The sequence below is a fragment of the Aureobasidium melanogenum genome (assembly GCF_000721775.1).
Source record: "Aureobasidium melanogenum CBS 110374 unplaced genomic scaffold scaffold_20, whole genome shotgun sequence".
Taxonomy (NCBI): Eukaryota; Fungi; Ascomycota; class Dothideomycetes; order Dothideales; family Saccotheciaceae; genus Aureobasidium; species Aureobasidium melanogenum.
The window spans coordinates 326,548-353,581 of NW_024470072.1; the positions used below are offsets into that span (position 1 = coordinate 326,548).

The 27,034-nt window shown below is 50.3% G+C and overlaps 11 protein-coding genes across 11 annotated transcripts; 6 read left to right on the forward strand and 5 right to left on the reverse strand.

Moving 5' to 3' along the window:
* Positions 1 to 415: 415 nt before the first annotated feature.
* Positions 416 to 908, reverse strand: M437DRAFT_77447 (ribosomal protein S6; the record flags this gene model as incomplete). The annotated part of the gene is made up of 3 exons (XM_041026809.1): positions 416 to 722; positions 787 to 818; positions 885 to 908. The coding sequence occupies 3 exons, from the start codon at positions 906 to 908 to the stop codon at positions 416 to 418; spliced, it is 363 nt and encodes a 120-aa protein (XP_040877393.1).
* Positions 909 to 1,208: 300 nt separating this feature from the next.
* M437DRAFT_54447 (uncharacterized protein) lies at positions 1,209 to 1,774 on the forward strand (the record flags this gene model as incomplete). The annotated part of the gene is made up of 2 exons (XM_041022695.1): positions 1,209 to 1,326; positions 1,389 to 1,774. The coding sequence occupies 2 exons, from the start codon at positions 1,209 to 1,211 to the stop codon at positions 1,772 to 1,774; spliced, it is 504 nt and encodes a 167-aa protein (XP_040877394.1).
* A 361-nt stretch (positions 1,775 to 2,135) lies between these two features.
* M437DRAFT_77449 (uncharacterized protein) lies at positions 2,136 to 4,169 on the reverse strand (the record flags this gene model as incomplete). The annotated part of the gene is made up of 1 exon (XM_041026810.1): positions 2,136 to 4,169. The coding sequence occupies one exon, from the start codon at positions 4,167 to 4,169 to the stop codon at positions 2,136 to 2,138; it is 2,034 nt and encodes a 677-aa protein (XP_040877395.1).
* A 530-nt stretch (positions 4,170 to 4,699) lies between these two features.
* Positions 4,700 to 5,578, forward strand: M437DRAFT_54578 (HIT-like protein; the record flags this gene model as incomplete). Its single annotated transcript, XM_041022714.1, has 2 exons — positions 4,700 to 4,790; positions 4,839 to 5,578. 2 exons carry the CDS (start codon positions 4,700 to 4,702, stop codon positions 5,576 to 5,578), a joined length of 831 nt encoding a protein of 276 aa, XP_040877396.1.
* Positions 5,579 to 6,562: 984 nt separating this feature from the next.
* On the forward strand, positions 6,563 to 7,833 carry M437DRAFT_9982 (uncharacterized protein; the record flags this gene model as incomplete). Its single annotated transcript, XM_041029124.1, has 3 exons — positions 6,563 to 6,899; positions 6,950 to 7,324; positions 7,466 to 7,833. Coding segments are annotated over 3 exons (1,080 nt in total), but the record flags the coding sequence as incomplete, so codon positions are not given.
* Positions 7,834 to 8,190: 357 nt separating this feature from the next.
* Positions 8,191 to 9,116, forward strand: M437DRAFT_54501 (uncharacterized protein; the record flags this gene model as incomplete). The annotated part of the gene is made up of 3 exons (XM_041022704.1): positions 8,191 to 8,256; positions 8,313 to 8,743; positions 8,798 to 9,116. The coding sequence occupies 3 exons, from the start codon at positions 8,191 to 8,193 to the stop codon at positions 9,114 to 9,116; spliced, it is 816 nt and encodes a 271-aa protein (XP_040877398.1).
* A 373-nt stretch (positions 9,117 to 9,489) lies between these two features.
* M437DRAFT_77453 (ATP-dependent RNA helicase A) lies at positions 9,490 to 13,707 on the forward strand (the record flags this gene model as incomplete). Its single annotated transcript, XM_041026811.1, has 6 exons — positions 9,490 to 9,492; positions 9,529 to 9,783; positions 9,817 to 9,879; positions 9,913 to 10,169; positions 10,206 to 10,249; positions 10,283 to 13,707. 6 exons carry the CDS (start codon positions 9,490 to 9,492, stop codon positions 13,705 to 13,707), a joined length of 4,047 nt encoding a protein of 1,348 aa, XP_040877399.1.
* Positions 13,708 to 13,714: 7 nt separating this feature from the next.
* M437DRAFT_77454 (DUF427-domain-containing protein) lies at positions 13,715 to 14,685 on the reverse strand (the record flags this gene model as incomplete). The annotated part of the gene is made up of 3 exons (XM_041026812.1): positions 13,715 to 14,151; positions 14,205 to 14,605; positions 14,660 to 14,685. 3 exons carry the CDS (start codon positions 14,683 to 14,685, stop codon positions 13,715 to 13,717), a joined length of 864 nt encoding a protein of 287 aa, XP_040877400.1.
* A 908-nt stretch (positions 14,686 to 15,593) lies between these two features.
* Positions 15,594 to 19,064, forward strand: M437DRAFT_54456 (kinase-like protein; the record flags this gene model as incomplete). The annotated part of the gene is made up of 2 exons (XM_041022697.1): positions 15,594 to 17,138; positions 17,208 to 19,064. 2 exons carry the CDS (start codon positions 15,594 to 15,596, stop codon positions 19,062 to 19,064), a joined length of 3,402 nt encoding a protein of 1,133 aa, XP_040877401.1.
* A 308-nt stretch (positions 19,065 to 19,372) lies between these two features.
* Positions 19,373 to 21,274, reverse strand: M437DRAFT_68286 (uncharacterized protein; the record flags this gene model as incomplete). The annotated part of the gene is made up of 2 exons (XM_041025091.1): positions 19,373 to 21,043; positions 21,104 to 21,274. 2 exons carry the CDS (start codon positions 21,272 to 21,274, stop codon positions 19,373 to 19,375), a joined length of 1,842 nt encoding a protein of 613 aa, XP_040877402.1.
* A 546-nt stretch (positions 21,275 to 21,820) lies between these two features.
* M437DRAFT_54429 (ABC bile acid transporter) lies at positions 21,821 to 26,382 on the reverse strand (the record flags this gene model as incomplete). Its single annotated transcript, XM_041022692.1, has 5 exons — positions 21,821 to 22,793; positions 22,845 to 23,289; positions 23,340 to 23,568; positions 23,621 to 25,117; positions 25,168 to 26,382. 5 exons carry the CDS (start codon positions 26,380 to 26,382, stop codon positions 21,821 to 21,823), a joined length of 4,359 nt encoding a protein of 1,452 aa, XP_040877403.1.
* Between the last annotated feature and the right edge of the window lie 652 nt (positions 26,383 to 27,034).

The window sequence follows — 27,034 nt, forward strand, 5'->3', positions numbered from 1 at the left end:
GGAAATGACGAACAGATGCCGGTATAGATGAGGCTCCACCTTGACGAAAAAATCGGTTGGTTATGTGCCATAGAGCACGAACGAACAGATAGATGTGCCATACATCAGAATCACAAAATGTCAAACTGAATTGTAAATGGATGGGTTTTTGTTATATAGCTCAATACAAGAGCAGGATGATATTTGTACAGATCGCCACTGTGTAGTGATGATTTTGTTCTTGCATGATATCTCAAGGGTCCAGGAAAAGACTCTTTGGAGATATCCTGAGCAAAGAACCATGCTTCTTTCCACCTCTTTGGTGATGACCCAGCCCAAAGAAAAGCAAGCCCATGAACGCCATCCCTTGATCCCAAATGTACATCAAAACTTCCTCTCCTCGCTCTTTACCCCTCAATCTCTCCCTCTCTCTCTCTCAGTTTTGCACAGCATCAGCATCAGCCCTCCACTGCACCTCACCAACCACACTCCTCAACTCATCAAGCGTCCCGCCCATCTTGACCACCGAATACCTCAACATTCTCGGATCCAAGCCCAGGGTTCTGCGCACCGCATGCTGCGTTCTTGCCGAACTGTCAAAGCGGACGACAAAATAGTGGCCTGTGTTGTGGGTGACTGTGTTTTTTCTCATGGGCTTGGGAAGGTGGAAAACACCCCAGTTTGTGATGCCGCGGACTACGCCGCCGGAGTTTAGGACGATGTTGCCTGTTGTTTTTGCGATTCTGTGAGACAAGGGAGGGTCAGAGAGGTGGATGGGATGAGGGTTTTGGGAGGAGAGAGACGGACTCGCGGACTTCGGCTAGGTTGCCTGGGCGGACCTGTGAGAAGGGTTGTTAGTTGTCTGTCGCGTGAAGATATGGACTAACAAGAGGGAATGGACATACCACGCCAATGAGTTCGTAAAGCATGATGTGTGTTGAGTGTGAGAAGAAAGTGTGACTTTGTGGCTTCGCAACTTGCTGCTGAACTTTGGTATGCGCCCACAAGCGACGACAAACGTCGGCCAAGTGTGGCACCGAAACCAAATTTCAATCTTATCTAATCTCTCGATCGAAGTCTGCGGACCCTTTCCCGCAATCGCGTTCAAAGTTCCCCGAGTCTTGGCGAACTACTCCGTCACTATCGGGGAAAGCTCTCGTGCTGTGCTCGTTGTTGCTTTGATCAACTTACTTGTACATACCAATTTTCCAAGAAACAAAAGCTTTACAATGGCATCTATCGCTCGCTCAGTCTTTGCCCGTTCGTTGGCTACTGCCAGCAGACCTACCTTCTCTTGCCGCATCGCCAATGCCTCATCTACTCGCTGCTTCTCAGCCAGATCAGCTGGTGAGTAAACCACAAACACCTCTTCCTCCTGTCCAAAATGTTAACCTTTGCCCTTCCCACAGCCCTAGCAAAGAAATACACCCAAGATCACGAATGGATCGAGCTCTCCCCGGACAACAAAACCGGCACAATCGGCATCTCGACCTACGCCGCCAACGCCCTGGGCGACGTCGTGTTCGTCGAACTGCCCACCACCGATCTCGAAGTCTCTTCCGGTGACACCATCGGCAGTGTCGAGTCTGTAAAATCCGCTTCTGATATTATGACTCCTGTGTCGGGAGTCATTGTCGAGGCCAATGCTGTGTTGGAGGAGAAGCCGAGTACAATCAACAAGAGTCCGGAGGGTGAGGGCTGGATTGCCAAGATTGAGGTTAGGGATGTTAAGGAGGTGGAGGGGTTGATGGATGAGGGGGCTTATAAGAAGTTTACTGAGGAGAGCGAGGAGTAAAGGACAAGGAGCTGAGGATGTGGAGGGGAGGGCATGGACGGATGAGGGGTGTTCAACCACGGTTTTACTTTACGTATAGGGTCTGGCATGGCCCTTTTCTTTTTTAACATGAGTATGATAGCGGTGTGGAGGGTACGGACAGCCAACAGCATGCGGATGACTTGACGAGCGTCCGCAATCAAGACATTTCAACCAGTGCAACACGATCGAGAGGAATGAAGACTTGGGCTTGAGAACTGAAAGAAGTGAATACTTGCTTAAGAACTGCTGATCGTAGGTCTCATCACGTTATTACAAAGGGTTTTCGATCTCAAGAAACCAACTCCCGCTCCAGCTCGACCCCCTTCTGAGAGCCAACTGCTCAAGGCGAACTATCCCAACGCCCCTGCTTCGCATTTCTCGCCGTATCAATCTCCTTCTTGAAGTCGGAATACAACGCCTTAATCTTGCCCTGCTCTTCCATAATATCCACAATCTTGTTGGCATGCTTTCTGCGCTTGCGAACACTCCAGCCATCGCGCTTAACAATCAGCTTTGGGGTATTCCAGCCCGCGCTTTCGAGGTATTCGACTACCCACTCGTAGAGATGGTATCGCCAGTGTTGTAACGAGTGAGCGGTTTCGGCATTGCTCATGCAGAACTTGCCGAGATAGAAGACGGTTTCTTCGGGAAGGATCTTGCGGCCTTGGGAGTCGTAGTTGACGGGTGCATTTTCATCTACGCTGCTTTCGGAGCTGGAGTCGTCGTCGTCGTCGTCGTCGTCGTCGTCCGAGTCGCCGTTGGTGGCTTTGCGTGGTGCTACAGGCTCCAGAGAGTTCTTGTCGTATGGCTTGCCTTCGAACTTGACCTCGTACGTGGCTGGATGTCCAGATCTGTTGCAAGCATCACACTTGTCGCGGCCGAAGTGAGCTGAAGACTGTCGATCTAATCGTGCGGAAAGGAGGTCTGGTCTTGCTTGAAGTGCCAGGGTGAACTTGGATGTCCAAGCTGCTGACTGGAACTTCGAGCCAGCCAGTCCCTTGACTTCGTCGTCGAGCTTTTTGAACGTCAAGTCGTAGATCTCGTCCTCCATTTGGAAGGCCGGGTTGATCTTTTTCTGCACCATCCAGTCGATAGCGAAACGGAACAGGTCTTTGGCCTTCATCGATGCGTAACGAGTAAAGGCGATTGGCACGTTGGTTGGCACGCCGAGCGGGCCGTCATCATCAATAACAAAGCCTTCGTCTTCGTCATCCTCAGTAAACATCTGCTTGCGAGTGGTCCTATTTGTCGAGGGCTTTGGCAAGTCGTCGTATTCTTCCTCCTCATCTTCATTGGAACTCTGATTGTAATCTTCTTCTTCATCTTCAACTTGATCCTCCTCATCATCCTCGTCCTCAACGATGCTGCTCATAGGGGCTTTTCTCCTGGCCTTGAGGCGCTCTAGGGCTAATTGACGAGCGCTCTTTTGTGGAGATTTGTTTCTCTGTGAGACTCGAACTTCAGTGTCACTACCACTAGAAGCTAGATCCACAAGATCATCCTCGAGGTCCTGCCTCTCTTCTTCAGTTATTGTGCGCATTGGTGCAGAATCTTTGGCTCGTCGTAGGCGCTTGCGAGACCGGGATGAGGGTGGCTCGTCGTCTGGATCAGACTCAGATTGTGGTGGCGGCGGTGCTTGTTTCTTGGTAGCTAGTGTTCGCTTTCGAGAGCCAGTGACAACGACGTCGCTGTCGTCGTCGTCCTCGTCGTCGGGGATGAGGGCCAGAGGTGAAGAGCTATCAGCTTGACGCTTGCGCTTACGATTCACTGCTGGTGTTGTTGGTAGATCGTCTTCACTTTCGTCTGAGATGATAGTTGGTTGTACGACTTCCTCTTCTTTCTCTACATCCGGTGATGGCGACTTTTGTTTCTTCTGACGTTTGCTCTTCTTTTGCTTTTGGCTTCTGACTGGAAGTTGTGGTAGGGAGTCCGACTCGTCACTTGAGTCGCCATCAGCCTGCTGCTGAGTCCCAAAGAAGCCAGCTCTCACTGGTCGCGCTGTGTTGATAGCTCTGGGGCTCGATGGCGTGAGGTTGAGCTTTTGTTGTTTCTTCTGGCTCTTGCGACTCGACAGTCGTTGGGTAGGTCTGATGTCGTCTTCGTCGTCGCTGACAGCTGATGCGCCAAAGGAGTTGGTGAGCCCAGTCGGGTCCGGTGTGGGCGGTAGGCTCTTCTCAGGTATGTCAGGTGTGATCGAGGCAAGTGAAGGTCCAGGAGCATCGTGCACTTTGCGTCTCTTGGCTGGGTTTGCACCCTCGAATCGAACAGTTGCGGCGCGGTCGCGGACCGATTTACTCATGTCAGGAGGTGCCGGTGATGATGTCGGCAGTGGATCGAAGGTCAACCTCGTTTGTCGCTTAGACGAGCGAGGCATGGTGGCGGCGGCGCAAGTGAAGCGGTGCTTCGTGAGCAAGAGGAAAGAAGGGAGATTGTATCCAAGATTCGGTAAAAATGATGTTTATTGCTCTGTTGTCCAATATCCAGTATGTAACTTTTGACAACACATAGAGTCGTGATTTGAGTTGTCAAGCAACACGGTGAAGTGAAAGTGAGATTTCTTGCAAGGCAGAAAGCTGGAAGACGCGATTTGGCGGAAACGAGCTGCCGCGAGCTCACGCGATCAAGCCGAAACAGGCAAACTGATTGAAGATTGAAAACGTCATTGGCTTCTTGCGGAAAATGGAAGCATCATAAAATATTGTTGACACTATTGTTACCTTTCTTCTAGCATTGCTAGGTATCCTATGGCCTCCTCTCCTTAATCGCACTTGCATGATTAATTTGTTGTTCAGGCACCGTAAGAAGGAGATACCTAGGGTTGAGTGTACGAGTATACTCAAAGGATTCAGCACAACAAGCATATTAGCAAAAGGAAGAAATAGAGGACGCAAGAAGACCGCCACCATGGGAGCACCTCAGGAAGCAATCACGGAAGATGAGATGGTCGGAATGGAGCTTCCAGATACAAAGACAAAGATAAATTCCAAGAATGCGTGTGAGTATACCACTACCCACTGTCGGGAACCATCCTCATTGTTGACAGTCACAGAATTAATGTCCAAGAAACCCACCGATCCTGAAAAATCTGGCAAGCATGCAAATTCTGACAAGGCAAAGCCAAAGATGTCTTTCGATAGGAGGGATGGCCTGGGAGTATACACAGTCGACCCTGATGCTTACGACAGAGTGCTGTTCAACAACGAACATGCGGTCATCATCAAGGATATGTTCCCCAAGTCTTCCGTCCATCTACTGGTCCTTCCAAAGTCTGATCGCAATTTGTTGCATCCGTTCAAGGCGTTTGAAGACCCTCAACTGCTTGCGGACATCAAAGTGGAAGTTGAAAGGGCCAAACAAATGGTGGCAAGCGAGCTGCGGCGGAAGTACGGCCAATTTTCCAAATCAGAACAGGCAAGAATTCAAGCCAGAGATTCAGATGACCCTCCAGAAGTCCTTCCAGAAGGGCGCGATTGGATGAAGGAGATTATTACTGGTGTTCATGCAGTGCCCTCAATGAACCATCTCCATGTCCACGTCATGTCGAGAGACATGGTAAGCGACTGCTTGACAAGGAGCGCTCATTACAACAGCTTCCAGACCTCTTTCCTCGTACCACTGGAGAAATTCCCCTTAGCAGACGATGATCCAGTACGGCGACTTGGACACGGGCCTTGGAATACTGTTGATCTCGTCTGCTGGCGGTGCAAGAAAAATTTTGGGAACAGAACGACCAAGTTGAAGGCGCATTTGGCTGAAGAGCACGATCAGTGGAAGAGAGAGTAGATGATTGGGTGGTATTGCATGAAGAGCGATGATCAGCACAGCGTTGTTCGGTCTCCTGCATAGTACTGAGTCTCTGGCACTGATTACCTGACCTGGCCTGCGAAAGCAGCATCTCTAGTAAAGCGAGCATGAATGCGTATTTTACCTACAACCACAATTCTGCTCGTAAGTCGATCATAAGAAAGATCCTCATTGTACATGAGAAGAGGGATTTCGCTTTGCAGGTTGTGCGGTTCGATGCATATCAACCAACGAGAGTCGTTTGTTCGTTTTCGACCGCCAAATGCATGTTCCCGAAGGTGCATCAGTCATTTGTGACGAATTGACGTGGACAGCAAGTAGGAAGTCAACGACAAGGAGAGAGGCTGTAGCATTATGAGACGAGCCGGGTGGTTGTCGAGGTGATGTCGTTGTTACTGCCTTCAAGATTGATCAAAGAATATCCGCGATTCGTGTTCTTTTAGAAACTCACTCACACTGCATCAAACAGACGCTCATATCTCTCGATTTGGTCGGTCGCCAACACGCGGCTTCTCGCTTCTCGCAGTCACTCTCACTTGCGGCTTCCTCGAATTCTATCTTCACTTTCCTGGCTTTGACCTTCATCAACCCCATCACCGCGCATCCTTCTCCCGCTCGATTTTTATCCCCACTATCACTCATCGCACTTTCGTCGCATCGTGATGGCATCGTCAGGAGTTTACAGCGAGCTCCAGCTGCTCGATGGGGCCACGGCCAGGAAGCTCGCCCAGGACCACGAGAATATCAAAATTTTCGATGAAACTAAGACCACCTTCTACGACGTGAGTATCTGACTCCATGAGGACCATGACGTTTGACTAAGGTCTGCAGAATGTTATGCAGCACGTACTGCAACTAACGGAGGCTCTGAAATTGGAGTGTGCCGGACGCGCACGTCTGCAGCAACAACTCGACAGCCTTAGACTTCTTGGTGGCCACGACTGCTCGACAGAGCAAGGTTCTTTCGTTCTAGCGTTGATTGACGGTAACGAACTCATCTTCCGAAGCGACTTTCTGAGTCAAGGCGACCAGGGTGGTCGTCAAGCTGCGAGACTTCTTTTCCAGACCATTAACGAGTATGTTTTTTCAACCATCGATACTCTGTCTATCCACACCAAAGTCCTCGTCCGAGTCTATGTCGATCTGGATGAGTTATGCAGCCTTTGCCTTCGTGCTGGGCTAGTCTACCACAGCAACCAGTTCAAATTGTTCGTACGCGGTTTCTGCCAGAATCAGAACCTTTTCGACATGATCGATGTCGGCATGAAAGGTCGCGAGGTAGTGATTGACAAGATGGAAGGTTCGAATATGTCTTTGCTCATGGTTAGCTGTACACTGACAAGCGCGCAGAAAACTTGCATATGAACATAGTCGATACGCACTGCAAGCATATACTCTTCGGCTGCGAAGACGGCGAGATCTACGCGCCTATGCTCAAAAGGCTTTTCGCCGAACATGTTGGGACTAGGTCTCGCATCACCTTGCTCCATGGTACTCCGCTCGACAACCATCTTATATCGCTCCGACTCGCTCCGACTCGGATGAATGCTGTCTTTCGCGACACCGGAGTTGACACTCCCAAGGTGAAGGACCAGATTCCAGAATTTAGCACCATCCCAACTCTTCTCCGAGAATCCATATCCCCTGCTCCGTCGTCATCGTCTCCCGCGACATCGCACTCCAGCTTTCGTGCAACGAGTACAGTTGTGCAACATCCTGCTGTCCGTGAATTGCACAGCCGTCAGGTTTCGATGAGCTCAAACCAGTCTGTCGAATCGTCAGCAATGCCCGTCACATCATGGGCTATGGCAGCAAAGAAGGGAGCAGCAGTAAAGGCACCACCCCAGAGTTCTATTAAGGAAAGAGAACTTTCGATCGACGGGATTTGTCGCAACAGGAAGGGTCAACGTATTGACCCGCCAACACCGGAATTTAAGAAGGACGAGGTGAACCGGCTCAAGAAGCTGAAGCTCTGCAACGCACACCACCTTCGTCATAATTGCCCATACCCTGACGGCAAGTGCGAACACGACCACTTGTACAAATGCAACGCGAAGGAGTTGGAGACATTGAAGCTTGTGGCACGCATGTCTGCATGCATCCACGGTAGTGATTGTTCAGATGCTGGGTGCATCTATGGCCATCGCTGCCCATTCCCCGAGAGTAGAGAGAGTGGGTCAAAAGGAAAGCCATGCATCAATGGCGAGAACTGCAGGTTTCCACCAGAGATGCACAAGATGGATACTACCCCCGTCCGTCGTTTGAAGGTTACCTGAGGAAGAATATGCGGTCGTTATAGAGATGACAACAAGGAAGGATTGATGGCCAGCTGTATTGATACTACGGATCGTTTGTAGCACACAATCAAGCTGCTAGATTGACTATTTGATCCATGTGTCTGTCAGAATGAGAAGTGCAAGTTGTCGAGGGTCGAGACCTCTTAGTGGAGCTACTCGATAGATTGCCAAGAAGGAATGAAGCCCGAGCTTGGGAGCCACGGTGGCCTCGCAACTTCTTGAACTCCCCGCAGCTCTCTTATTCTCCGTAACTTTTGAGAAGACATTGTATACCACACATCCAAACCAGTCGATATGGTATCTCTTAAGCTCAGCGCACTTGCGCTCTTTGCATTGAAGGCCGTTTCTGCCTACGCTCAGGTTTGTCACGCGTCAATGGCAAGCAATTGACCTGACCAAGCTAATGACGTGCATAGGCTCCTGAGATCGTAGAAGAGATTGAGAACCCTGAGGTCCAGCAGACCCCCAAGTTGAACGTCGCCGTCTCGGTTTCCTTCCCTGACTCTGAAGTCTTTGGTGTGAAGCTCGTCAATGGCCACGCGACCAACGCCATTCTCTCCATCGCCAACCATGAGGCTGCCCCTGTTCATCTTCGCTTCGTTGGTGGTTCTCTCGTCGGCCCCAAGACTATCAGCAACTTGACCCTCAGCAAGTACGACCTTTTGGTCCCTGCTGGCGAGCAGGAGACTGCCACCTACAGCTTCGCTACCGAGATGCACCCCCAGGACTTGACCCTCAACCTGGCCGCCGTCTTCCAGGACAACACTGGCATGGTCCACACCTTCCCTGCTTTCAACGGCACTGTCTCTGTTGTTGAGGCTCCCATGAGCTTCTTCGACCCTCAGATGTAAGTCAATTTACGCGACTTGCGTCTTTTCGCACAAGTTAATTGGCCTCATAGCATCTTCCTCTACCTTGTGCTCAGCGGTGTCTTCGCTGGTACCGTCTACTTCATCTACAACACCTGGATCACTACCTTCTTCCCCCAGAAGAAGGGTCGCGGAAAGGGTGGTGAGCGTGCCAAGCGCTCGTCTGGTGGTTCCAAGAAGGTCGACCCTGCCGAGCAGGTCAGCGTTGTTGGTGCCGACGGTCCTGCTGTTACCAGCGGTGCTAAGGCCTACGACGAGTCCTGGATCCCTGCCCACCACTTATCTCGCCCACAGGCCAAGCGTGTCGCCTCTGGTGCCAAGCCCAGATCGAGAAGCAGACCTGCCGCATAAGAATGTGCAAGGAAAGCATTGGAAGGCCTTGGGCCTAGAGCATAAAGCATACTTCAAGAGAAGTGTATATTGCATGAGGAGGATGTATCAATAGCGTCAAAAAGCAAAGGGCGGATCCCTGGATAGCACGACTCGTTTTAGCAGTAAATGAATGACGGCAATGACTATTCGTTCTATGTTCATCTCAATATCTCATCATCTCTCATCATGATCGTGACCAGCCAGTTTTGCGTTCACGTTGACATCTACAAGATATCACTCCATATGATGCCAAGTGAGTGTGAACCCCAGATTTTATCTCCGCCTGTCGCCGTCATCAAAGGGAATTATTTATCCACGGCGATCAAGAGTGAGCCCGTGATGAACCCAGACAATGGTCAACAAACCTCACGCTCCCAGGAGCAATAACAAGTCGGGCAAGAAGAATGCTTCGACTGCTGCGACCGCGAATGGCGAAGACACGAGCTTCATAGTCTTCTCCAACGGCAAGGACTCGAAGAAATCCAAGAAGAACGATTCCACACCTCCGGCCGCGAACAGCTCTGCAACCGCTGCAAAGGGCAAAGGCAAGAATGCTGGCCCTGAACTGGACATGGCTGGCGACCCAGTCAAGAAACCCGACACAAGAACCTTGATCGGTGGTCAATCATGGACAGGAAAACTCCCCGTCAATATGCTCTCCGAGCACTGTCAAAAGCAGAAATGGGAAAAGCCAGAATACACCATGCATCGCTCGTCAGACCCGCCAGGCCAAATCTCTTCTGTCATTCTGCGCTGGAAGAACCCAAAGACACAGGAAGTCGTTTCGTTACCGCCTATGTCGTTGCCTCCTGCGAAGAGGGCTTTGGGTGTGCAAGAGACGGCTGTAGAGGCTAGACATTTTGCTGCTACCTATGCGCTATATCGCGTGGCCAATGCGAAGAACCTGCACATGATGATGCCTCCCAACTACCGCGATCTGTGGAAGGGCGAGTTTGCAGATATGAAAAAGGAGGCCACAAAAGAAGGCATGGGCTGGTTATATGCTGCAGATCCATTCCAAGCACGAAAAGAGTGGGATGATGAAAGAGCTGCAAAGGAAAAGAAGAGGCAAGAGAGGGAGAAGCAGATGGGAGCTGAGAAGAAGGATAACAGTGCGCCAGGCATCAACAAGAACCCTGGAAAAGGCTGGACGAGAGCTCCCAAGGTCGAAATGGGCAAGAAAATGCGCAGAGATGTCGAGGCTTTGGTCAGACAGGCTGCACTCTGGAACCCGCATGGTGTTACTCTTTCAAATGCTGAGAAGAAGCACATCGTGCAGGATCTGTCCAAATTAGGCTTCCGTCCTGCTCACGTTGAGGAAGCAGTGGAGATCTGCAAGGACCGCGAAGAGACTGTCGAATGGCTACTGATTCACGTACCGGAAGATGATTTGCCAAAGTGGAGCTTACCCGAGAATTACTCTGCTGGTGTCTCGATGGCTAGTAGCGATCTTGCTAGAGAGGGTAAACTGAAACGTCTTGCAATTACTGGTTACGCCATGGAACTCTGTGAAGAAGCGCTTGATGCGTCTTCAGGCGATGAAGCAAAAGCAGCAGAGAGGCTACAACATAGACTTCTTGGAAACATGGATTCGTCATCTCTGGCATCTGCTACTGAGAACCTCGACGTTTCAGATGATGTCGATGTCTGGGAAGAAGAGCAAGTCATCTTGGCTTCTATTTACAGTGACAGATACAAGTCAACCAAGACTTCATGTCAAATTGTCTTGGAAGTGGCCGAGAAGCCGAAGGAGCGTGTCGTCCTTCATGCTTGCAAACCAACAGCTGGATACCCGAACGTCGTTCCTGTCTTGTCAATCGAGGCTTCTATACCTGCATATATCCGTCTGAGCATCTTGAAGCAAGCTTTGTTGCAAGCTCAATCCGAATTCCTTGGCGAGCAGATGCTTTTTAATCTCATCGACTGGCTCGAGCATGAGATACCCAATATCATTGCTAACCCCGGTAGACTCAGCAGTATTGCTTCGGTGTCTTCCACCTCGGCCGAGCCTGATGTAGAAACTGCCAGCCGCAGACGAACACGCCCGAAGCGTATGCCTAGACCCATCGACTGGCAGCCTTCAACACAACAGAGCCAGAAAATCCTTGCAGATTGGCAGTCCCGACAAGAAACTCCCGCACAACAGAAAATGATGGCAGCAAGGCAATCCTTGCCTGCTTGGAAGCTGCGAGATGCGATCGTTGAAGCTGTCACGTCTTCTCAAGTTACTATCATCTCTGGTGAGACTGGTTCAGGAAAGTCTACTCAGTCTGTTCAGTTTGTCCTTGATGACATGATCAGACAAGGACTTGGAGAAGCGGCAAACATCATCTGTACACAGCCTCGCAGAATCTCAGCTTTGGGTCTGGCAGATCGTGTTGCTGATGAGCGATGCGTCAAAGTCGGTGAAGAGGTTGGTTACTCAATCAGAGGAGAATCGAAACAGAAGGCTGGCACTACAAAGATCACTTTTGTCACTACTGGTGTTTTGTTGAGACGACTCCAAACGTCTGGTGGAAAGCCGCAGGATGTTGTCGATGCTTTGGCTGACGTCAGCCATGTGGTTATTGATGAAGTTCACGAACGCAGTTTGGACACTGACTTCTTGATGGTGCTTTTGAGAGATGTGTTGCAGGTACGCAAGGACCTCAAATTGATCCTCATGTCTGCCACTCTGGACGCACAGATCTTCAAAAGCTACTTTGCCGGTAAGATGACCGTCAGCACCGTGGAGATTGAAGGCAGAACCCATCCGGTACAAGACGTCTATCTAGACGACATCCTCCGTATGACAGGTTTCGCAGGGGCTATCGGCGAGGAAGGCGATGATGAGGGTGGCAAAGAGCCCAGCATGGGCGCAGCTCTGCGCAGTGTCGGAATGAAGATCAACTACGATCTCATCTCAGACACTGTACAAACCATCGACGAGCAACTAGGCTCGCAAGAAGGCGGGATCTTGATCTTCCTACCTGGCCTCGCTGAGATCGATCGCACCCTCAAAGCATTGCAGCATCTCCATCACATCCATGCCCTGCCTCTGCATGCCTCCTTACAGCCAGCTGAGCAAAAGCGAGTCTTTCCCCCTGCACCCGCTGGCAAACGCAAAGTCGTCTGCGCTACCAATGTTGCCGAAACCTCCATAACAATCGAGGACATCGTCGCTGTCATTGATTCCGGCCGTGTCAAGGAAACCAGCTTTGACGCTGCCAATGGCATGATCAAGCTCGAAGAAGTATGGGCATCCCGAGCAGCTTGTAAACAGCGTCGTGGTCGTGCAGGTCGTGTACGAGCAGGCACCTGTTACAAGCTCTACACTAAGCAAGCCGAGATCACCAAGATGGCTGAGCGTCCCGACCCTGAGATCTTGCGTGTGCCGCTGGAGCAGTTGTGTCTTAGCGTCAAGGCTATGGGTGTGTTGGACGTTCCGTCTTTCTTGTCTCGTGCCATCACTCCACCTTCGACTTTAGCAGTCAGTGGTGCATTGACGACTCTGCATCGTATGGGCGCTCTAGATGGCGCAGAGCTTACGGCTTTGGGTCGGCATCTTAGCTCCATCCCTGCTGATCTCCGCTGTGGCAAGTTGCTTGTCTATGGTGCGGTCTTTGGATGCTTGGATGCTTGCTTGACTATCGCATCTATCCTCACTGCTCGCTCACCATTCGTTTCTCCTCCCGCTCGACGTGATGAGGCCAAGGCAGCTCGATTAGCATTTGCACCCGGGGGCCAGGGAGATCTTATTTGCGACCTTCGCGCCTTCGAAGTCTGGAGTGCCAAACGCGCTGAAGGTGTACCTTCCTCTTCTCTACGCCAATGGTGCGACACAAGCTTCCTTTCCACGCAAACTCTCTTCGACATCAACACCAACCGTCGTCAATACATGTCCTCACTACAAGAAATCGGCTTCCTGACTTCCTCTTCTGCGGCTTCTGCAGACCACAATGCTAGGAACAGCAACACCGCCCTGGTTCGCGCATTGGTAGCTGCAGCATTCTCTCCCCAGGTCGCACGCATAGAGTTCCCAGATACCAAATACGCAGCCTCTGTTTCTGGTGCTGTAGCCCTCGACCCAGAAGCCAAAACCATCAAATACTTCCGCGAACCTAATGCTTCCGCTGCACCTACTTTGCCCTCTGCGCAGAATGGCAAACAAACACCTCAACCACAGCAGGAACAGGGAAACTCACGGTTGTTCATCCACCCCAGCAGTGTCCTGTTTTCCTCAACACCAGGCCAAAACTTCCCTCCGTCCACAGCATTCCTGTCCTACTTCTCCCTCTTATCCACCTCGAAAACTTTTATCCGTGATTTGACTCCGTTTAATGCTTACACTCTGCTCATGTTTTCTGGGGACATTACGCTGGATACGCAGAATAGAGGCTTGGTTGTTGATGGATGGATCAGACTCAAAGGATGGGCGAGGATTGGAGTTTTGGTGGGGAGGCTGAGGGGCATGCTTGATGAGGTGCTAGAGGGACTTGTGGAGAGGCCTGGAGAGCAGCTTAGGGGCAAGGCATTGGGGTTGGTGGAGTTGGTTGTTAGGTTGGTTGAGTTGGATGGGTTGGATAGGTAGCATATATCTAACTAAAGATGGAGTTTGCGCGATCTAGCTTCTGCCACTCATTCCCGTTCTTGATCATCATATCCACTTTTTCGTTGTAGAAACAACATAAACCAGCGATTGTGGCACACTCAATTGTTGGTCGAGTATAGAACCACACGATATCTTTGTGGGTCTTGCCATCAACGACTACATCATAGTACTCAGCCTCGCCCTTATATGGACACTGTGTTGTTGTCTTGCTGGGCCGCAGAAAGGAGGTGTTGATGGCGGTCAAGGGTATGTAATAGCGGACTGGCAGACCGGTCTCGTAGAGCTGCATGCAAGACTCGCTTTGTGCGATTTGGGCGCCTTTGAGAGAGACTTTTATGCCTCGTGTCGAGTGTAAGATGTCAATGCGTTTGAAAGGGTCTTTTGGGTGTACGAAAATTGGGGTGTCTTCTTCGAGCCATTGGTCTGATGTGATGCTTGAGTTTTGATGTAAGGACAAGGCAGAAGGGGACACTTACCTGCAGCGCTGAAATGAACTTTGAGCATATCACTCAGGGGACTTGCTTTTCCAGGAAGATCGTTGCTGAAAATCATAAACCCGTCTTTTACCTCTTTCATGTAGTTGTCTGAGTTACGCGTTACTTTGACCTTGAGAGTCTTTGCAATGACCTGTCCATGAGTATCCTTGACATCTTGATCATCTTCGTATGTAATATCATAGCCTTGGACATGTTCCACCAAAGCAGTTTTAGGAAAGTAAAGCTGGGGATAGTAGGGGTGTTCCCAGACGAACAAGGCTCCTGTTGTGTTGAGTGTGTCTGCGATGCAAGCGCCGTTGATTAGGATTCTCACGCGTCGCTCAGTGGGAAGCGTCTTATGGGGTCCGTGTTGGACGAGATGGCGGGCCAGCGTAGATAAGCTGTTCCAGCCGTGGTCAAACATGGTCGTTGGTGTAGGATGGAATACGACTCACTCGACTTCACGTCCTGGGACAGCCATTCTTGCTATAATTTGTTCGGTCAGTTATAGAGTCTCGTGACAAGTCACAGAGTGAGCAGTGGTCACTGGTCAGGTAGGTTGTGCGGGGAATTGATTGATGGACAGATCATCGAGATAAGATAAAACAGCCGCTGGACTCCGACATGGATCCGTCCGCGGACCGCAAGGGTCTTCCGTCGCTAGCAGCAAGCGGGGAGCACATGAAAAATAGTGATCGTCTCGATTGAAGGAAGCAGACCGAATCTAGACCGCTGTTGGCAGTCAAAAGCATAGGCAGAGTTATGCCTTGATCACGACGAGTGCTTCAGCAAGAGGAAGGCAGGAAAATGTTGGGTTGATCCTTCGTGTCGTGAGACGCACACGAGATGTCGTCTCGGCAAGGGCTGGCTTTTCCTGGCGTTGCGGCAAGGGACTCCTTGGTCGAATCGTCTCGAATAGAATCATGTGGAGAGGGTGCACACGCAGATGAGCCTCTCTCAATAAGCAGCAGCTCGCTTGTGCCCACACAGTCAGCATCGCCTGCCAGCAACAGTATCAACTCTCTCTATCTTCTCATCAACATCGTAGAGAAACGACATTCATCTTTTTTACTTTCCAGCCTCCATCGTCAGTCTTCAGCTGAACCCCACCACTCGCGCGATCAAGACCCAACGGTCGCTACTCGGAACGCGCGAAAGTCGTCGTCGTCTCCACAACAGCCCACAAAAAGCAACCAGCCGCATCCACGCACACGACGTGCATACCCCTGATCAAATTCACCATCGCGTCTGACTATCATTCATTCATCAACCATCGATTCTTGCTCTCTTCTGGCATCTCTCATGGGTGCTAGGAAATACTGAGGCCCCAAACCCCGACTCTCGCTCCTCGACCAATGCTCGACAAGGCTGCAACTTGATTCATGAATCATGCCTCGTCGAAGACCTCCAGCACTGAGTCTCGGCAATGCTCTCATTTGCATCTTTGTATGGCTGCCCTTGATAGCCACTGCTCAGCAGCAGCAGTCCGCCGACAATGCCAACAACAACATCCGCAAACGCCCTTCCCTCGGTAATGCGCGCTCTCCGCCAGAACTGAGATCCACCCACAAACACCTGAAAGACACCGCAATCGACCCTTCAATTGAGCGCGCCCTTGCGACTTTTGCTCCAGCCGAGTCTAACCCGGCCGTCAGAGCACCTCCTGCACGATCATCGGCCTCGTCCGGTGGTCTTTCTTCGCGACACCCGGCGCGGTCTCTGCAGGATTGGCAAGTCGAGGATATCATTCTCCTGGCGACCGTTGATGGAAAATTACACGCAAGAGACCGTAGAACAGGCGCTCCCAGATGGGAGATCGAGGCTGACAAGCCCATGATCGAGACTGTTTACCACCACAACGACTCGGATCCAGAGGCCCAGCCTGAGACCAGCCTCATCTGGATCGTCGAGCCTTCTCAGGATGGAAGCCTTTACGTCTATTCTTCTGAACCACAGACTGGCATGCAGAAACTCGGCTTGTCCGTCAAGCAGCTCGTCGAAGAACTGTCTCCATACGCTGGTGAAGATCCACCCGTAGTCTACACCGCCGACAAGAAAAACACCTTATACACTGTCGACGCGTCCAATGGGAGGATTCTCAAGATGTTCAGCTCCGGCGCGTCGACTTTCTCCAACGATCAGAACTGCCGCCGTGTCGATGGTCTGGGATCACTCGAAGACAACGAATGCGAGACGATTGGCACTCTTACCTTGGGCAGAACAGAATATACCGTCTCCATTGCCGATAAACTGACCGGAAACCCTATCTGCACCATCCGCTACTTCGAGTGGGGACCCAACAATCGCGACAAAGACCTACACAATCAGTACGCCTCGACCATGGACAGCAAGTACATATACACTCAACACGATGGTAGCGTGGTCGCCGTTGACTACAGAGAGACCAACCGTTTTGGTAACTCTATTCTGTACAAGCAGAAGTTCTCATCTCCGGTTGCTCGCGTTTATGATGTCGTCAGACCACTTGATGAAGAAATCCTAGATGCTTCGCTTGTTATTCTGCCACAGCCTATTGGTCCGGCTGGAGATGACACCATCGAGCAAGACAAGATCTTTGTCAACTGTACCGAGGCCGGCAGTTGGTATGCCATGTCAGAGCTCAGATATCCCACTGTCACCGACGGCGCCTCTAACGCCGTATGCTACACTCAAGGATACGCTCTTCCCGTAGGCACTTTCAACCCAGCCAAGCAGAGAGCAAACTTGGTTGGCATACACCCTCTTCATCCGATGAGTCAGGAACAGAACGAGATTCTCACCATTGGTGGACCCGACCAATCACTTATTGGCTCACCAAATGCCTATAACACCGACAACGCTCAAGTCATGCTACCCAACACATCAAATCCTTGGGCTGGTATCTCTTCATCGGGTATCGTGGGCTTGCTTGCTTTGGTTGGACTATTCGCCATTGTATCTAGATGGGTCGACGTGCAAAAGGTCATACAACGACAAGCTTCTGCTCCCGTCACAATGAAGGAGGCGCCTATCTCTGTCACTTCTGAGACCAGCGAGGTTGCCTCTAGCAAGGATGATGGCTCTACTCCAAGCGAGCCTGTCGATCGCAAGGTCCGCTTCCCTGAGCCTGCAGAGGAGACCATCTTCCCACAAGGAGAACAAGAGAAGGCAAAGGAAATGATACCTTCCCCAGAAGCGCCAGTCGAGGTCAAGGTCGATTCACCTACCCGTGCTTCGACACCATCTCCAGCAGAAGCAGACAAACCCGTTGAAGAACAAACGCCTGTCAAGCCGAAGAAGAAGGCCACTCGTGGAGTTAGAGGAGGCAGAAAAGCGAAGGAGAAGAAGGAACAACTCGAAGCCCAACAGCGTCGTCGTGCGAACAGCCAGAGCAACAGTGACAAGGAAAGCAATGGTGCCCTCGCCACACCTGTTCCAAAGCCTCTTTCCAAGATTGATGGTATGGATGTCATCAGTGTCGACGCATCAGAGAGCCCCAATGTTTCTGGCAAAATCCAGATCAACAACCTCACCATTGACACGGATCGCATCATTGGACATGGAAGTGCCGGAACTTGTGTGTTTGAAGGCAAGTTCGAAGGTCGTGCCGTCGCAGTCAAGCGTATGCTTTCCCAGTACTACGAATTGGCATCGCAGGAAGTCTCGTTCCTTCAGCAAAGCGACCATGACAAGAACGTCATTCGTTATTACTGTCAACAGAAGGACCAGCACTTCCTGTACATTGCCGTCGAACTCTGCCAAGCAAGTTTGTGGGATCTCTTCAACCTTCCGGATGTTCGCGATGAAGCTCGCTATCAGCAACTTCAGTCCCTGGCTTCAGCTGTACAACGCGATGTTCGTGGCACACTTTATCAGCTTACGAAAGGACTGTATCATCTCCACGATCTTCGCATTATTCATCGCGATATCAAGCCTCAGAACATCCTCATTGCCTTCCCCAAACCGAACAAGCCCAATGAACTTCGTCTGGTCATCTCAGACTTTGGCTTGTGTAAAACCCTTCCCGAGAACGTCAGTACTTTGATCGACCCTACGAGCAATGCCGGTACCTGCGGATGGAAGGCTCCAGAGCTTATTTCGCAACCCAAGGACACTGCTTCCAACAACGGTCACAGCAACATGTCGCATCCTGGCACGAGCGAGAGCTCTTCTGGTGGAACTATGGGAGGCGTCAAGCGAGCAGCAGATATTTTCTCTCTAGGATGTCTATTCTTCTGGGTCTTGACTGGAGGTGACCACCCTTACGATGACAAGGAAGGCTGGATGCAGATGCGTGAACTCAACATCAAAAAGAACAATCTTCAGAACATGCACAAGCTCGACCTGGGCTCCGACAGCGAAGAGCCTCGCCAACTGATCACCGCAATGCTGGCCCACAATCCCGAAGACCGCCCATCAGCCCAACAAGTTCTATGCCACCCCTTCTTCTGGTCCCCCAAGAAACGCCTCGACTTCCTCTGCGACGTGTCCGACCACTTCGAGCACGAACCCCGCGACCCACCCTCACCCCACCTCTGCTACCTCGAATCCTACTCGGACATGGTGATTTCCAGCACAAAAGACAAAGACTGGCAACGCAAACTCGACCGCGCCTTCCTCGACACGCTCGGCAAACAACGCAAATACAACGGCACCAAAATGCTGGATTTGCTGCGCGCATTACGAAACAAGAAAAATCACTACGAGGATATGAGTGCAGATGTCAAGAAGAGGGTGGGCAGTTTGCCAGAGGGCTATTTACAATACTGGACGACGAGGTTTCCGACACTGCTTATGGCTTGTTTTTGGGCGGTCAAGGATTGTAGAGTCGAAGGGAATGCGAGATTTAGGGCGTATTATAGTATCGAGAGTCAGGAGTGAGTGAGTGAGGAGGGATTTGAGAGGTACTGCGGTCGTTTAGTAAAGAAATTATTTGATGCCATTTTCTCTCGTCTTTCTTCCATTGTTTGGCTTGAGCTTGAATGACTTGTGAAGGATCAGGACCACGGCTTTTGATCTGCATAACGCTGCTCAAAAATACTTGCAACGAAAAATATCAGAAGCTAGTCACAGAAGGGCGAATACGAAGAAGATACTTGCATTCTCAAGTACAAACATTCTTTGGAACCTATGAAAAAAAAAGGCTGGTTGGGTATCTCTTGCAGAAGAAAAAAACAGAACAAAACAGATCAATAATCATCCTCTTCTTCATCATCATCCTCACTGCTTCCTTGTCCATCATCCTCATCCTCGCCATAGACGTTAAAATAGTTTACGGCGTGTTGAGCACCTTCACCTTCACTTGCACTATCTCCTTGACTTGCCTCGTCTTCACTGCCACTTTGCCCCTCGCTTTGCAGAGGAGAAAATCCTTCTTCTGCTCCGACGTGTGCTACTGCTTCAATGTCATCGCTGTAGTTGTTGTAGTGGATATCTGCATCTCCGTCCTCTTCTGCTGAATGGTGGGAGGGAGAGGAGGCGGAGGAAACTTCTTCGTCCTCGTCGTCTTCACTGTCCAGAACGCGGATTGGACGTGCTTGTCTGCGGTTCACGAGGACTGGAGGGTTTGAGCGGCGGGAAGCTGGGACGTTGAGGCGTGTAGAGGGGCGTCTAGGACCTTCATCGTCGTCTTCGTCTGCCGAGTCGCTTTCTGAGGAGTCATCGCTATCAACGATACGGGTTGCGCGACGGGAGCGCGTAGGTTGTGTTACTGGTTCTTCGTCGTCGGAAGGGATTGTATACACAGGGACTTGTGGACGGCGGAAGTGGGGGTTATGGCGTACACCGTCGGAATCAGAGTCTGATTCTGAATCTGAACTTGAATTTGAGTTGTGAGAGCGGTGATGATGGTGGCGTTGACGTGCTGGAGTGGGCTCTGCAGTTTGGGAACTGATGTCGTAGGCAGTGATATCGTTGATGTCTCTGTCATCCAGGAAATCGTCGATTGAACCTGCTTCGTCATCTTCATCATCGTCTTCGTCTTCTTCGTCATGCTCGTATCCCATCAAGTCATCCTCGGCTTCTTCGTCTATGACATGAGGATCCCGTGTGGCGCGACGGAAAGCGTTATGAGCTGCAGTTCTTCCTCTCTCGCGCGTCATTTGGCGTAACACGTCTGCGCGTCCAGCGGCTCCTCCAGATCGCGTGGGCGAATGGTCAGAGTAGTCCAGTATCCCTGACTGTTCCAGCCATGCATCATAAGCTTGAGGATCAAAATCGATATCAAGTCCACCATCAAAGTCTCCATCAAGCTCTCCAAACTCAGGGTCGGCATCCATATCATCCTCTTCAAAGTCGTCTTCTATGCTTTCTGCATGCAAAGAGTTTGAGAGGTCGGTCGTGCTGATATCGCTGTCGTCACTCCAGCTATCCATAAGCACGCCGCAGTTCTGGCACATCCCATCTTCAATCTCCCAATTGCACCTTGGACACCTATCCACATGATCAACAGGATCATGGTTCGGCAGCAATCTCTTCCTCCTCTGACGAAAAATACCCTTAAACAACCCTCCAGTCTTCGGATCCGTATTACTCTTATCATTCCTCACCAACTCGGCCTCTTCAAAAGCCCACTGCTGATGTTGCTCAATAGCCTCTCCATCAGGCAAGATATTATGACTCCTCATGAAGATATTGATCATTTCTCTGATGACGTAGGAAGGAGCTGGTGGTTGTGTAATCACTTCTCTGCAATTTGGGCATGTTTTTTTCTTGGTGGTGCCGAACCAGGTGCACAAGCAACTGTAGCAATAAGTGTGGCCGCAGGAGATTACGTAGGGTTCGTAGAGAAGGCGTTCGCAGATTTTGCAGGTTATGAGTTGACGGATGTCGTCGAAGTCGCCGCGGAGGGTTTTCAGTGCCTGAGGTTGAACGAGGGGTGTTAGTAGGTGTTATGGAAGACGAGTGAAGCGGATTCGTACTTGAAGCTCTTGTGAGGGAGGGACTTGGGCTCCAGGTGCTGTTTGTGGTTCGTCGGCGGTCAGATCCATGATGGGTTGGATGTGGTGTGTTTCATCGACGGGAGAAGTCTTGATCTTTTTCCTTGCACCTTGGTCGTCCATGGCTTCACGGTCACGCTTGAGTGTTGGCATGTGTGGCAGGGAAGTCGGCTTTGCCGAAGCTGACGACCGTCTCTCCTTGTCTTGGACAGTCGAAAAATCCAGGAAATTCCAGTAAGGTGACAATATCCTCTAACTTCACTTGTGTGACCAAGTAAACCAGCTTAGCTCTGTTTCGGGTTGCGACAAAAAAGATGGGAGTAGGAAAAAGTATCGCCTGCCTGCAGTTCACTCATTCGGAAGATCGACATCCTTGAACGCGCCAAGCTTTGTCACGGAACCCTCTCAATTTGTGCTCAAAAGGGAAGGCGCGACAATTCATCACTCTGCTTTGGGTATTTCACTTTGCTATTTCGTTGTCTGTTCTACTGTGACACGACTGAGTATTCCTGGACAAGTCGTCTGTTCTCGACTCCGCCAGTTTGTTGACTGAAAGCATATGGTCAGAAAACAACTGAATAGAGCATCAATCGCCTTGCCTCAGAACCAAAGTCAGAAAACCCGAGGGAAAAGACTCAGCATTGTATTTGATCAAGCAGGCCTTTTTGTCTAGCATCTCTATCTAATTCCCAAATTACCTCAAATGGCATCCGGCACAGTACTACTCGCCACATCAACCTCCTCGGGCGTCCCCTTCTCAATGATCCTGCCATTGCCCAAAGCAAGACAGTAATTTGCTCCTCTTACGGCAGAAGGTCGATGTGCAATAGTGACAACAGTACTCTGCTCCATCTCCTCTCTCAACACCCTTTGGATCTCCCAAGCAGTGTCTTTGTCTATACTCGCCGTTGCCTCGTCCATAATCACAATTGCACTTCTTCTGAGCACCGCACGCGCTAAGCCGACAAGTTGTCGCTGCCCTTGACTGAGGTTCTTACCGCCAGTGTCGATTTGCGTCTGCAGGGTCCAGTTGTAGTTGCCACAAACACGGGCGATCACAGCCTCGCACTCTCCATCTGTGTGCTGTTCTGTAGGATCGAGATTGTGCCGTAAGGAACCTGGGAATAGTACAGGATCTTGAGCGAGGAACGTGATACGGTTGCGCAGAGCTTGCTTGTCGACTTTTGCAATATCAATGCCGCCAATGAGGATCCGGCCTGACTCTGGTGTCATGGTTGCGAGGAGTGACAATGCGAGTGTGCTTTTGCCAGAACCGGTTCGGCCGATGACTGCAGTGTTTGAGCCTCCTTTAAGGGTGAAGGATACGTCTGACAGTGCAGGGTCGAGGTGTGGAGCGTATCTGATGGTGACATCCTCGAAGACGATGTCATCGCTGTATGAGGGCCAATACGCAGGTGGCTCGATCTCGCCAGCATCTTCTTGCTCGAGGTGAAGCAGCTCAACCACACGCTCCACAGAGACAAAGTTCAACTGTAACTGACCATATTGTTTGCACAATGCATGAGTTGCGACCACAAATCTGCTGGCAGATGCTAAGACAAAGGCCGTCAATCCTGGTGATAGACCAGAGTTGATGGCCAGCAAAGTCATGATGAAGGTCGAGACTGCCGACAAGATATCAAACCTGTACATCAACCATGCCTGCAGAGACCTGGGATTGAAGTTAGTCAAGCTTCGTTATCCTACATCTGTTTTCACTTACCAGTAGAAATGATCCATGCCTTGGAAGGCATCTGTTACAGCGATCACGCCATCCTGGAATTGTGATTGAGCGCAGAAGGCTCGAACGGTCGTCAGACCATTCAAGAGAGCACCGAAGTTCGACATGAGCGGGCTCAAAGACACCATTTCAAGGCGTCTCAAGCTTTGGCTGGTGGGCAGGAACTGCATGAAGATAAGGATGAACGCTAGAGTTAGTGCGAAAGAAAAGACAAGGAATAGCGGTGTGACACCTGCAATCACAGCTATTGATGTCACCCAAGCAATTGCCTGCCAGGCTACGACCAGAAATTGATTCGAGATGTTGCCATCGATGGTACCCACATCAGATGTGAGCCTGTTCATTAGACGCCCGATGGGCACTACATCGTAGTAGTGGAAGGTGGTATGGCTGACCTTTGTCATAATGTCTTTGAACATTCCTTTGCCTTTGCATTTGTTAGCAGATGACGAGTAAGAAGCAAGAGCTGATTCTTACCAGCAGTGTAGGTGATGACAAGCATGAAGATTTGCGAGATCATGAAACCCACACACTCAGCAATGATCAAGACAAGGAATGCAAGGAGCCATGGATAGACATTCACGCCAGGATCCGGGAAGCGTTCAAAAAAGCGAGAAACGGGACTCGAAGACATGATGTGAGATTTGGCCTGGACAATTTGCAGATTGTACACCTGCTCGGTCTCTCCATAGGCTTCTCCCCATTCCTGTGTTCAATGTAAGCAGAAGTCATTGTAAATGACATATAGTCAGTTTTACCTTGAGCAGCCATGACTCGGCTATCATAAGTAGTCGGAAGACGATGGCAGACAGAACGACAAGAGACCACCATCTCAAGCGTCCAGCTTTAATGTACTGCCAATACACTCCTGCCTTGACTCCACCATGTTCTCGATGTTCTTCTTCCTCGAACTTATCAGGCACCGCAGCAGATTCTTGCGCTTCGTCGACCTTAGCCAATTTTGCATCCTGAAGAGTTTGAGCTGTGCGGGAGGTAGTTGGACTGAGTTGTAGCGAATCACCCCTGTATGTCTGTGCAGTCCCTTCGGTAATCTCAACAAGTTGTTCAGCCATACTCTTGCACAGATCTGTACGATGAGTGACCAAGACGATGATGCGGCCTCTAGTGAGTTCGCCTCCGAAGCATTTGGCGACTATGGACTCTGCAGTCTGCTGGTCGAGTGCGCTCAAAGGATCGTCAAGAAGCAGAATCTTGGCTCGGCTGTATACTGCACGTGCCAGAGCGACTCTAGCCTTTTGCCCTCCAGATAGACCAATGCCATTCTCTCCGACGTTCGATAGATCTCCATGCTTGAAGTTAGCGAGATCTGCAGTGAGAGCACACGCTTCGAGAGTCTGCTTGTACCGTACGTCATCATAAGGCGATGAGAACAAGATGTTGTCACGAATACTCATGCTTTGCAACCAGGGAGTCTGGGCACAGTAAGCGATTGGTGCATCTGGCTTGATCAATTCACCATGATGTAGGTCGAGCTCTCCAAGAAGAGCCTGGAGCAAAGCACTTTTTCCTGCTGCGACCTGACCGAACACTACGTTAAGTCCAGGAGGGAATGAAAGTGTGATATCGCGGAGGACTTCCTTGGACAGTCCTGGCCATGCAAACGAAGCATCCTTCAATTCAAGAATGCCATCTGATATGGAGGCCGAGGTATCGTCTGCAGTCTTGTTAGGTTCTTGCATGAAAGCCTCGATACGACCGACAGCAACAGATGCGTTAAGGAGCACTGTGATGAGGTCTGGTATCTCTTTCAAATCGCTTTGTAGCATGTTGAAGAGCTGTAGAGCAGGGAACGCGATATCGATCCGCAGTTCATGACCAGCGAGAGCTGTGAAACCATAGAAGGCGGCGACTGGCAGCAATCCACTGCCCAAGATATTGATAAATCTGATGGCTAGGTTCCACAAGAAAGTCACAATCTTGAGGTCAAGCTCCGCTTGTCTAGCTTCCAATATCTTTTCGAGCCAGACAGGATGCCAGCCATACCATCTGAGATGTCGAATTGCCTCAACGTATGACGACACCTGCTGAAGCTTTGTGTCTGTAGCTTTACGACGAAGCTGCTCTTTCTTGATAAGAATCCGAGCGAAAATGGTATTCAAGACCTGAGCGAGAAGTACAACGGCGACACCGAGTAAACAAGATGGACCTAGTAGGTTCCACACCAAGCACAAGGAAAGTACCATGCCGAGAGGTTTGTTGATCAATCTCTGAAATTCCCAAAACCTTTGACTGACCTAAACGTACGCATTAGCCTGTGGCATATGTAAGTCTTGATGCCACTAACCTCGTAGACATCGCCACGCATCAAATTGAGAATCTTGCCCATCGAGGCGGGAGCGTTGTCTTCGTTTGCGGGCTTGGATTTCTTGTCACGCTTGAAGCGAATGCCGGACCAAGTCTTCCTGAACACTTTAGACAGAAATGACTGCTTTTCGTTCGATTTGCTGTTGTGGCCGTTCAAAAGTCCTTGCGTTTCACTCGCACTGTTACCATTAGGTGTATTATCAGTGTCCGTCTCTTCGTTCATGTCTTCATTGTCCATTTTCTCTTCGTCGTCTTTGATTGTCGCGACAATCTTCCTGTTGAGCGTCTTCTCGAACAGCATCGTGATCATCTCTCCTCTAGACCGTTCGTAGGCACGTCTACCAAACCATAGACTGAATACCGAACTCTGCGCGGCAACCAATCTCACAACGAGAATGAGGAGTGCGAATGTGATGGCTGGCTGTATTTCATATCTCAAATTGTTCATAGCCTTTAGAAGCTGCTGCAGCAGTATCGGCGCTGAATAATTGGCTGCCAATTCCAATATCGCTAGTACTGTAAGTATGGCTAGATCATGCCAGTTCGCACGAAGCAAGCGTCGGACGACCGTTCCATGAAGTTCTCGGAAAGCATCATGTAAGTGGCGATGTTGAAACTCGTAACCAAGAGACCAGACATCGTCGTCATTCAATTGTCTTGTCTTGCCAGTGGAGATGAGCGGTGACATCCACGAAACAGTCATCCATTGCCACAGTGTAAGGTCATCCTCTGGAGATCTGAGGTCTGCTGTGGGTGTAGTATATGGTTGACTGACACCCTCGCGTGCCAATGAAGGATCTCGCAATGGCAAATTTACGACAGCGGCAATGCTGATAAGCGAAAGACAGATGTTGATGACTCGAAAAGCAACGATAAGATCAAATCCATCGAAACCCCATTCAGAGGATGTCAATATCGACACCTGCAAGACAAACAAAGTCGCATACAGTACGAGCAGGAATACTGAAGCTGTGCGCGGTCTGACCAGTACGAGGTAGAAAGCAGCAATGCCTAATAGAACAGAAGGCGATTGAATTCTGATAATGGCCTGTAAAATAAAACCGGTAATTGTAAGGATGAAGAGAAGAATCGCCACATAGGGTAGACTCTGCTTCTTCGGCTGAACATCGTCATCAACTCCTGGCTCTTCGATGAATGGCCTTAGCCATCGCGGCTGTCGAGCTAAGGAGACCATTCCAGTATCCAGTATCCGTCAGTCGAAAAGTCGCGTGTCGAAGACCAGCTCACAAGAACGAGGAAACTAGGATGCAATTGAAGGAGGATGATCGACGTGCTTGCATCGCAACTTCTTGGCGTCGTGGAAACACACTTTGGTTTAGGCAGACACCAACGCAACTCCAGAACTGCACTATAAGAAAAACCCCCTTCAGACCCTTCAAAGAAGCAACTGCCGTTCAAGCACAATCCTAACTTACTCGAGAGGATGCGCAAGTGTAATCGTCACCAGCATTGCTCCTCTCTTGCGCATCGAGATTGAGTTTCGGCCCGAGATCGGCCGAACCATTTACGGCAAGATATAAAGTGATTCCTCGGTGCATCTATACAGGTAGCAATTCTAGACAGTTAGACTGGACCTTGATGTTTGAAATTCTCTGTCCATTCGCAAATTATGTTTTCTTTAATATGTCAAACAGTTTGCATCTCTCATCAGGACGGCTATTTGTGGCATAGTGCACGGACTATACTCAATGCATACAGTACAACATCCGAATGAGGATATTGCATTTTTGGAGTTTAGGATTGACATGAATTTCGGCAAGCATCAGAATCAGACCTCATTGCCATATGGAAAGTATAGTCATCATGTTAGATGCTCTGAGATCACA